The sequence below is a fragment of the Nanorana parkeri genome, unplaced genomic scaffold, assembly GCF_000935625.1.
Source record: "Nanorana parkeri isolate BGI_ZX_2015 unplaced genomic scaffold, ASM93562v1 scaffold221, whole genome shotgun sequence".
In the NCBI taxonomy this organism is placed as follows: Eukaryota; Metazoa; Chordata; class Amphibia; order Anura; family Dicroglossidae; genus Nanorana; species Nanorana parkeri.
In genome coordinates this window covers 1,727,892-1,739,116 of record NW_017306489.1, presented here as the reverse complement: position 1 = coordinate 1,739,116, position 11,225 = coordinate 1,727,892, and the positions used below count along the sequence as shown (strand labels likewise).

The following is an 11,225-nucleotide window of genomic DNA, read 5'->3' as shown; positions in this document are numbered from 1 at the left end:
CTATGTCTTACCCTGTGAAGCGGAATGCAAACCAAATTGGACTGCTTATCCCCCTATGTCACAATGTTTGCATCACTTTTGTGTAGTGTACTACAGACAGTTACAAAAATGGCTGCGTACATCGGGACATTCGTTTGTACAAACTTTTTAGAATCAGGTTATAAGATGTGAACATATTAAAAGAGTAAAAAGACAAATGTCTTTTTTCAAATATAATTTATTTTACAAAAATATGTAAGATTATTGCTGAAATAAAAACAGATTGATATAAAAAACAAACAATAAAAAAACTAAAATCATGACTGTGGCCATCACACAGGTACACAAAATGTATACAGTATCTTGTAGATAAAAAGTGCCTGATTATAAGCTTTACCTCTACCTACTGAGGGTGTGTGCTTGGAGGAAAAGAGAGATTCGGGGTTCTTATGGAGAATCTTATGATGTCAATGTGCTGAGATCCATGATAAACAATTCCTAACATTCCACACCATACCGCTCAAAGTTCCTGAGTAGGACAGTAAGCTCCATGTGAACCTGCCCCATGCTTGTAGTCTGCAGGCGGTATCGGTCGGCACCTCCATATATGAGACTTGGGGATTTCAGCTGTGGTCCCCCACCCACAAACATCTGGGAGATCTGCTCCTGCCAGGTGCCCAAGGGTCGCCATGTGGGGGTGAGCAGCAAGTGAGTGCCAGGTGTGGAAGGGATATGAAGGAAGCCATAGCCGTAAAGCTCATTCCTTCCAAAACTGTCTTGGTGCCAAACCTGGAGATGGAGTTTAGGCCAACCTGAGGAGAAGGAATGACTGAAGTTACACATCATTACATGGAACCTGTTACCTACATAGCAGAGTGACAAAGGGGGAAGGGCGCTATGGAACACAGAGACTATCTGTGTGTCCCTCTCACTGCACGGACGACACAGAGTCTGTCCAGTATAACCCAGAGTAGCACAGGGATAAGGGAGCTATAAAGACCAGAGACTATCTGTGTGTCCTTCTCACAGCAGAACTCAAATACAGGTGTCACCAGCACACCAGGATGACATTTCCAAATCAGTGAGAATCCATTTTATTGATGGATGTCACTCAGACAATCGCTTTCGGGGGCGCGCAGGTTCCACTTCTTCAGGCTCAGAAATGATCCTGATGAAGGGGACCCGGCGCGGCCCTGAAATCACTTGTCTGAGTGACATCTATCAATAAAATGGATTCTCACTGATTTGGAAATGTCATCCTGGTGTGCTGGTGACACCTGTATTTGAGTTCTGTTGGAAGTGGCGCCATCTGCAGTCATTACCCATTGTTCTGGGAAATCCGGTAAGGAGTGCCGCAAGACGTTTGGACACTCTTCTCCAAGCAGGAAGACAGAAGAGACCTGGCAGCATTGAGCTGGCTTACCAGCCAATCAGGAAGTCGGGCGGCAGGTAAAGACCTGCATCCTGGCTTCCTGATTGGCTGGGAAGGCGGTTCCATGCTGATTGGCTGGGAAGCCAGCTTACCGGCCAATCAGTTTTGAGCTGGCCAAACACGCCGCCCGGCTTCCTGATTGCCCGGGAATCCGGTTCCTTGCTAGCGGAAGTACCGGTGAGTAACGAAAGATAAATATCGATACTCGATACCGAAAAAACGGTATTGGTGCATCCCCAGTTTGTACCTTACAACCCAGGGACAAACAGACAAACGGAGAAGGGAGCTATGAATATCACAAACTCTGTGTGTGTCCCCACTGCAAAGAGAAGGGAGCCGAGATGTACAGTCTGTCCTTTACACCCCAGGGTGAGAAAGGGAGAAGGCAGGTATAAAGATCAGAGACTATCTGTGTGTCCTTCCACAGCAGAAAGACTGAAGAGAGCTAGGAGATGTTAAGTCTGTCTTTTACACCCCAGGGTGACAAAGGAGCTGAGACATGAGTCCGTCCTTTACACTGCGGGGTGACAAAGGTGGAAGCGAGCTGAAACATGGAAACTGTCCATTACACCCCAGGGTGACAAGCGCAGACGGCGGCTGAAACATGGAGTCTGTCCTTTACACCCCAAAGTGACAAAGGAGCTGAGACATGAGTCTGTCCTTTACACTGCGGGGTGACAAAGGTGGAAGAGAGCTGAGACATGGAAACTGTCCTCTACACCCCAGGGTGACAAAGGAGCTGAGACATGAGTCCGTCCTTTACACCCCAAGATGACAAAGGTGGAAGGAAGCTGAGACATGAGTCCGTCCTTTACACCCCAAGATGACAAAGGTGGAAGGGAGCTGTGACATGGAGTCTGTTCCTTCCAGTGTAGCTCTTACCTTGTAAACCTTTGGTAGCAAAATGTATGTCGATTGGGTGTGACCAAAATGCCATTTCCTGATTTTGAGGATTATCCACCTGAGTCTGACCTTCCACCACACCAGACAGCAGTTTCCAGGCTCCCCCTGATATAAAATATATAAAAAGAGATATAAACACTTATATTTTTCAACTCTTTCCAGATGAAGTTTGAGGACTCTTCTGAAGATGCTCTTTATAGCTTTGTATGAAATAATGAAATTGCGAAACACTGCAAGCGGAATTCTTTGGCACATTTCCCAACAAGCATGACAGGCTGCTTAGGATCAAACATCAGAACTGGGAACACATTTTTGTGACGGTTTAATGCAGTCAAAATCTCATAGAGCAGCCTGAGGACACATTCACACCTTTGTGTGTGTTACTTCACAGGCTTTCATACATCGAGGCACGCAGCTCCGGGCAACTAGCTACATACACTGAAAAAATACATCTAGGGGAACCGTTTTACCTGCCCAAAGATTTGTATTTCTGTCCATCCAGTTTTGAGATTTACACAGCTTTACCAAGCATCACAGCCCTCTCTGGCACAGCAGAAGACCTGATTTTTCCCTGCTGCTGTTTAGTAACCCTAACAGGTCTCCTCTCCACCCCCTGCCCTCTGACTGGACTGTGAAAGGAGAAGCAGTAGACTTATGAGTTCATCTCCTGTCACTCTGCTCTCTACTCCTATCATTATGCTTTGTGCACTGCAACATAACTGATTAGCTCCTTGTGCTGCGTTTCCTGCAGCCAGTCTGACCTCTGCTGTGCATGGACTGAAACAGGCCGATACCAATTAAAAAATACATGTAATTACGTAGTAATGAATACACTGCGGCATGAATTTGTGTTTTTTATTAAAGTCAATAGGTTTTTAATCTATTTAAATCTCTTGCTGCTTCTTGATGTTCAAAAGTTTTAGCTTCCTGCAGAATCAGCTGGTCTCCTGAGCACTGGTCCTGATATCCTGTTTTAGGGGGGCTCCTTTCCCTTGCAGGGTCCTATGGAGCTCTCCTTGTGTGTGCTAGTAAGTTGTGCGTGTCCCCACAAACACACAGTCACAGCAAGGCAAGCCTTTCCCCTCATCCCTGCTTCAACCTTCTCCCTTTTCCAAGCTAATAGATAGATGGCTGCTGGAGGCTGTTCAGTCCCTTGTGAGTTTGTACTGGGCAGGAAGTTCAGGGAAGCAGAGCAAAGAGAGTTGGAGCTGTTGGAAACATGATAAGAGTAAGAGCTTGGGCAAAAATGTAAAGAATCGCTTTGCTGGGCGATGTATATTTGTTTGATCTGAATTCATGATTGAAAAAGGTTGAGGGCCTGTTCACACCAGATGCAGTGTGTTCCGGCCCGATTCTGGCCAGAACGCACTGCCTCGCATTGCGGTCGCCCCACTTTTTTGTGGGGCAGGAGGGGCCGTTGCGGGCCATTGAAGTGAATGGCACCGAAGCCACGCCCTCCGGCTGCAATGCGATCGGCCGCATGGGATCGCAAGGCACATTATGCCTGCGGTCCAATCGAAATGCTGCCAGCACTATTTTGATCGCACCGGACCGCAGGCATAAGCCCCTCCTGCCCCGCAAAAAAGTGAGCCGGCCGCAATGCGAGGCAGTGCGTTCTGGCTAGAATCGGGCCGGGATGCACTGCATCTGGTGTGAGCGGGCCCTAAGAGTTAAAGGAGAACTATGGGGTCAGTGTTTTCCCCATAGTTCTCCTTTAACTCTTAGGGCCCGCTCACACCAGATGCAGTGCATCCCGGCCCGATTCTAGCCAGAACGCACTGCATCTGGTGTGAGCGGGCCCTAAGAGTTAAAGGAGAACTATGAGGTGAGTGATTTCCACTCCCCTCATAGTTCTAGCCGACCTGTGACAATGAGACTGTCACAGGTTGGCTCAGTAGATCGGGAGGTGAGCGAACACATACCAGGTTCGCTCACCTCTCGATCCTGTCACGGCTCTCTGCCGTGACAGGGGAGGGACTGGATTCCCCTCTCCCCGCTCCGATCTGCCAGCGCGGACTGGCGGAACGGACAGGGGAGGGGGCGGGTACAGCTGGCTCTGCCTATCTAGAGGCAGAGCCAGCTGTACCCGCCCCCTCCCCTGTCCGTTCCGCCAGTCCGCGCTGGCAGATCGGAGCGGGGAGAGGGGAATCCAGTCCCTCCCCTGTCACGGCAGAGAGCCGTGACAGGATCGAGAGGTGAGCGAACCTGGTATGTGTTCGCTCACCTCCCGATCTACTGAGCCAACCTGTGACAGTCTCATTGTCACAGGTCGGCTAGAACTATGAGGGGAGTGGAAATCACTCACCTCATAGTTCTCCTTTAAATACTGCTTTCACACATGAAAAAAACAGCGGCTCTATCTTTGGCAACTCAATGCAACTGCAATGTACAGAGTCATCACATCCGAGCACTGGAAAAACATGCAAAGAAATCTATGTACATAGAACACAGAAAAAAGGGACATGGGCAGCTTGTGGGCGGAAGTGCAGCTAATGTACATCTGTGTGTATGAGCCCTAAGAGAGCCGACAAAATCAAAAGTAAAACGGTTTTTGGCTCGGAGGCGTTAAATCCGACTTTCAGGTAAACAGCAAATCTTATGATGGAGAAAAAATGGATCGATGTAACCCGAAGAGCGGCTGGATGTACACGGATGTGTGTCCGCCTGTATCCACCCACATCTGTTCAGGAATGGGCCCGGATGTAAACAAACACACATCTATTTACATCTGGACACCCACTGGGATACTTTGCAGCTCATTTTTGATCCAATGGAATGTCCGTGTGAATGAGTCGTTACAGCGGATAATGATACGAAAGTAACAAAGTCACAGTATAGAAATCTGAAGTATTGACAATGAATATACAACAGGAAATCAGATGTATACCTGTGTGTACACCCCATTTGCAAAACAGGCTGTGCTGTGGGAAATCACTGGCGCCGATGATCTGTCCAATGATGTGTACTTCCGCCATCGCTGTGGACAGACGAGAGAACATGTCATATTACTTCATATTACCGTTCACATATTTGTACCCTCACGCATCACATACAGCGTAAAACAGCTTTTCTCAACCAGGAAGTCATGGCACCCTGGGGTGCATTCTGGCTTCCTCGGGGGTACCTCAAAAACAGGGGGACTCTGATGTGAAGGGGGGCTGCTGATTTAATGAGGGTCTTCTAGTGTGAGGGGAGGGGGGCACTGATGTAAAAGGTGGCACTATGAGTGTGTTCTTGCATGGGGAACCCCTTCAAATCCACACCAGACCCCTATCTGGCATAAGGGTCTGGTCTGGATATTGAAGGGACCCCACGTCATTTTTTACATTTAAGATAGGGACACCTCAAGATTTTGTTTACTTCTAAAGGGTGCCATGGCTAATAAAAGGTTGAGAAATGCTGGTGTAAACCATCGCACCCGCCCTTCAGCACATCACATGTGTGAATGAAGTGTGTGTTGTGGTGCACTGCAATGCTGAAACATAGTGCAGGACAGTTTTTTTTAATGCTGGCCCTATTCTAAGTAATTGCATCGTCTTTATTTTTTATTCCAGTTATTTATATAGAGCCAACAATGAATACAGAGCCTTACATATTGTAAAGCACATAAGTACCTGCCCTCAAGGAGCTTACAATCTAAGGCCCCTATCACATATGCATTTATACACACACGCACATACATACATACAGGGTCTATTTAGACAGAATGTCTTTGCAGTGTGGGAGGAAACCAGAGTACTCAAAGCAAATCCATAGGGAGCTGAGCTTCCTGACCAGGATTCAAACTGGGATCCCCCAGTGCTGCAGAAAAGCTACCTCGTGTTCAGTGGGTCACCACATGCCTTCCACTTTTCAGTTCTCATACCAAGCAGCCATTCAAAATATGCTGCACGGTGCCAAGTGTCAGCTTGAGGTGGGATGGGCTGGAGCTATGGCGGTGAGGGAGATCCATCCATATGTACAACTCCCTTGCATGCCCTGTAGAGGTGACTGGACCGCACTGATGTCACATTCTGGCTCCCGGCACCTCTACGGGGCACACAAGGGAGCTGTACCAGCACTGCACTTATGGATGTCACAGCACAGCAGCCAACACTGGACCCCAGGCTGAGGATCCACGCCTGTTCTCGTAAGGTAGGGAGACTTGGTGGATCTTTTAAATGCCATCCCAAACGCACCTCCCACCCACAGTTCAATCGCCCGCACCGGAACAAGCACTACCGCAACGCTGTGCGTTCTATTGCAGTGTGACTTGGGGTGCGACTTAATGACCGAGAACAAACGTGGGTCCTGAGGTTACACTGGTTGAGAACTATTGCTCTACACCCTTGGTTCTCAACTGGTGGGTCGTGACCCAAAAGTGGGTCGCGACCCTGTGTTCAGTGGGTCCCCTTTTCTAGGTGAGAGGCTACTCAGCCTCCCCCTAGCGCAGCACTGTCAGTTCTCACGCCAAGCAGCCATTCAAAGTACGCTGCCTGGTGCCGAGTGTCAGCTTGAGGTAGGGTGGGCTCCATCCATATGTGCATTGCTTACAGCTCCCTTGCATGTCCTGTACAGATGCCTGGACCGGTGTGATGTAGCATACTGGCTCTCGGCACCTCTACAGGGTGTGCAAGGCAGCTGTAAAGCAATGCACATATGGATGGAGCTTCATCATAGTACAGCAGCCCACACCGGACCCCAAGCTAAGGATCCACTCCACTTCTCATAAGGTAGGGAGACTGGGTGGATCTTAAAAAAATAACAAATTATTTTTTTGGAGTGTTAATGTGTGTGTGTGTGAGATTGTGTCTGTGGTTGTGTGTTTTTGAGGGCCCATTCACACTAGTACAGTGCGTTAATTGCACAGACACATGCGATTAACGCACTGTACTTCGCAATCGCACCTACCACACGTTTTGGTATGAGAAGTGCATTGCATTGTCATTCATTTGAATGGCACCCCAATTGCACCTCCCACCCACAGTTGTATCGCCCGCATCGGAACATGCAGTACCGCAATGCCGTGCATTCCATTGCAGTGCAACTTGGGTCACGACTTAGTGACCAAGGACAAACGTGGGTCCTGAGGTTACACTGGTTGAGAACTATTGCTCCAGACCACTGTTCTGCCTGTTTTAAAGCAATGCGTGTCAACACAAAAAAGAAAAAAAAAAATGGTGTTCCATATTTGTAAGGAACAAATATATGTAAATCAGAAAGAGTTCTAAGAGACAAACAAATGTAAACTGATTGTGAAAGTGATTATTTCTATATACAATGCTGGCTGCCACAGCAGACAAGATATTTCGGGGGGGGGGGCTTTGGGTGACATGCAGAGTTGGGTGTATGTGTCCTTTAAACTGGTTTTCCTTTGGTCAGGTATAAAATGGAATCCTGGGACAGCACATTCGTCTTTATGTCCCTCAAACGGGTTCGTCGCTCCATCTATCAGACGTTGGGCCCCGAATGTACTATGTGCAGAAGACGATTCTCATCATGCTGATTATAAATGATAATAGACGTCCTGTAAATCAGTTATGGAGGGTCCTGTAGATTTAATACAAATAGCGCAGTCTTGCGCTACAACATGCTGTTTACCCATCTGGAAACTTATAGGGCTCCTTCACACAACCCCTGTAGGTCTATAGACAAGGTAATCTGCAAAAGGTAGGAATCCAGCCTGAGGGCCCATTCACATTTAAAATGATTTTTTGTGCGCATGGACATGAGTTAAGCTGCGTTAAGACCAGGGGTGTCCTGAGGCTGGGTGTCTCCCAGAGCGGAGACCGGGTGACACTGCGCTGTGACGTCATCGCGCATGAGAGGAGGGGACGTTCACCCGGCAGGATAAGGTATGCCGCCGGGTCCCCTCCTCTCTCCTGAAACTGTCGTGCTCTCAGTCCATGACCGAGTGCCCGACTTTTTAAAGGGGGTGACACCAAAATGACTCAGTCATTTTGGTGTCACCCCTGCAATGGTGTCACCCGGGTGCGCACCTCACCCCCCTTGTGACGCCACTGGTTAAGACAGACTATTTATTATGAATGGCACCCCAATGCACCTTCTTAGTGCACAGCAAAGCACAAACCCGCCAAACACATAAACCGGAGCAGACAAAATCTGGAGCAGCTGTGCATGGCAACCAATTAGCTTCTCTCTTTCATTTTCAAATCTTAGCTGAACAAACAGAAGAGAGAAGCTGGCTGGTTGTCCTGGGCAACTGCTCCAGATTCTGTCTGCTCCAGTGTTTATTACAGGCAGCACAATATGAAACGCTCCATATTATTCTATAGTCCCTTGTCATCCCCCCCACCGTCCTCTACACATACCCAGAAGTCACACACAGCGATCTCCGCTCCTGTACATAAGTAAGCAGGCCGCTACTCTCCTGCCCGGGGTTCGGCCGCTTCTACAAGATTTATGTTGTTGCCTAGCAACCCGAGAAGGCTCCCTTTCCTACCAAAGCCACAGCGGAAGTACGTCACATGTGGGCTGCAGTCACAAAGACGCTAGAGGAAGTGAGGTCAGGCAGGGTGTTCCTGGTGTGAAGTTTGTGCGGCCATATTAAGTCAGGGCTATATGCCATAAGTGGGGATTATGGATCTCACTGTAAGAGGATGTTTATTTAAAGGGGAAAACAAAGCTTGTCTGCATATGTTTGGGACGTTTATATGTGTATTCAGTGGGGCTATGTAACATTTTCCACTTGAAAAACACTAAAATCTTGGACCTGGTCAGTGGGCTATTTTATATAAAAAAAAAAAGTTGCTTCTTCTGACCACTAGAGGGTGATTTCACAAAACCATTGTGAGAATTTTGACTGCGATCCAGTAACCTAGGGGTAGTCAAACTTTGCCCCTTCAGCTGTTGTGGAACTACAAGTCCCATGAGGCATTTCAAGACTCTGACACCCACAGACATGACAGAGTGGCAGTGCATGATAGAATTTGTAGTTTCACCACAGCTAGAGGGCTGAAATTTCCCTACCCCTGCTATAACCCAACATTTCTCAACAATTGTTTTTGTTTTTTACATGGAACCATTGAAATAACTTTCAGCTCTCAGTAAAGCTGAACTGTATACAGATGTTAAAAAAAAAATACAATTCATTTAATTACATTAATTGTTCATTATACATAGTTTCATGCATTTTAAATGCAACAAATACCTGAATTTAGCTTGATATCAGCCTTTTGTAAATACCATGTAATTCAGACTGGAAGAGAGAGAGGCAGAGCTAAGAGGGAATCCAGTGTGCTGCATTGCATACAAATGTGCTTATATGAACCATGCTGACAAGAGGAGAGTGCTGAGTGACAGTGAGATGGGCTGCTGTGGCTGGAAAGTGACCCAGCTTAAAGTGACATTAAAAGATACATCCCCCTCCCCCCATGCTAGTGTAAAGACTTACCTTCAATTATGCCTCTTGATCTGATCATCCTCTTCTTTCCAGTAGTTTTCAGGAGTCCCTCCAGCGCTGACTCCTCTCTCTTCCTGGCACTTGCTGTCCCACGGAGTCTGTGCGGGTGCACACTGCTGCATATACTTATCTTGTGTCTCTCCTCGTCTCCCGGCCGAACATCTGAACTGCGCATGCGCCCGCCCCATGATCCTTTGCGGCCACCCAAGAATCTTCAGATCTTCGGACGGGAGCGCGCAGGGAAGACACAGGTACGTTTAAATCCTTTTGAAAACTTTTTATTTTTTTAATGTTTTTGCATATATCTACTGCTTGCTAACACTAGGTGTATACAAAAACATACAAGGCTTTAATAATCCTTTAGTTCATTAGCAGCAGAAGAAAAAAGTCAGGTCATCAACCTGTCTGTATAAATCTCAGGACTGGATAGACAAGACAAAAAAATATATGACTGTATATTACACATACAGTGTATAATATATATATACACTATATTACCAAAAGTATTGGGACGCCGGCCTTTACACGCACATGAACTTTATTGGCATCCCAGTCTTAGTCCGTAGGGTTCAATATTGAGTTGGCCCGCCCTTTGCCGCTATAACAGCTACAACTCTTCTGGGAAGGCGTCCACAAGGTTTAGGAGTGTGTCTATGGGAATGTTTGACCATTCTTCTAGAAGCTCATTTGTGAGGTCAGGTACTGATGTTGGAGGAGAAGGCCGGGCTCGCAGTCTCCGCTCTAATTCATCCCAAAGGTGTTCTATCGGGTTGAGGTCAGGACTCTGTGCAGGCCAGTCAAGTTCCTCCACCCCAAACTCCCTCATCCATGTCTTTATGGACCTTGCTTTGTACACTGGTGCGCAGTCATGTTGGAACAGGGGGACCATCCCCAAAATGTTCCCACAAAGTTGGGAGCATGAAATTGTCCAAAATGTCTTGGTATGCGGATGCCGAGTTCCCTTCACTGGAACTAAGGGGCCAAGCCCAACCCCTGAAAAACAAGCCCACACCATAATCCCCCCTCCACCAAACTTTACACTTGGCACAATGCAGTCAGGCAAGTACCTGGCAACCGCCAAACCCAGACACATCCATCGGATTGCCAGACAGAGAAGCGCGATTAGTCGCTCCAGGGAACACTCCTCCACTTCTGTAGAGTCCAGTGGCGGGGTGCTCTACACCACTGCAACCGACGCTTTGCATTGCACTTGGTGATGTAAGGCTTGGATGCAGCTGCTCGGCCATGGAAACCCATTCCATGAAGCTCTCTACGCACTGTGGTGGTGCCAATCTGAAGACCACACGAAGTTTGGAGGTCTGTAGCTATTGACTCTGCAGACAATGTTTTTTGTCCTTTGCTGGCTAGACATGGGGACACTAAAACATTTTGGTAGCAACTAAATGTATTTAATTGCTAACAAAATTATTTGTTTAGATCTTGCTGCCGTCTGGCGTCTAGATTCTGCGGTCGACAGCAGAATGTAAACAACAGGGAGGAATAGCCAGC

The 11,225-nt window shown here is 47.6% G+C and overlaps 1 protein-coding gene across 1 annotated transcript; it reads right to left on the bottom strand.

Annotated features, from left to right (window-relative positions):
• Window positions 1–462: 462 nt before the first annotated feature.
• Window positions 463–8,660, bottom strand: B9D2 (B9 protein domain 2). Its single transcript, XM_018556023.1, has 4 exons — window positions 8,626–8,660; window positions 5,202–5,291; window positions 2,294–2,419; window positions 463–791 (listed from the first exon to the last, which is right to left on the bottom strand). The coding sequence occupies exons 2-4, from the start codon at window positions 5,287–5,289 to the stop codon at window positions 478–480; spliced, it is 528 nt and encodes a 175-aa protein (XP_018411525.1). The 5' UTR covers window positions 5,290–5,291; window positions 8,626–8,660; the 3' UTR covers window positions 463–477.
• Window positions 8,661–11,225: the final 2,565 nt, after the last annotated feature.

Coding starts and splice junctions, on each gene's coding strand:
- B9D2 (XM_018556023.1), bottom strand. CDS start 5,289: ATGGCGGAAGTACACATCATTGGACAGATCATCGGCGCCAGTGATTTC. Junction 2,420..5,201: donor CAAATGGGGTGTACACACAG/GTATACATCTGA, acceptor ATTTTATATCAG/GGGGAGCCTGGAAACTGCTG. Junction 792..2,293: donor TGCTACCAAAGGTTTACAAG/GTAAGAGCTACA, acceptor CCTTCTCCTCAG/GTTGGCCTAAACTCCATCTC.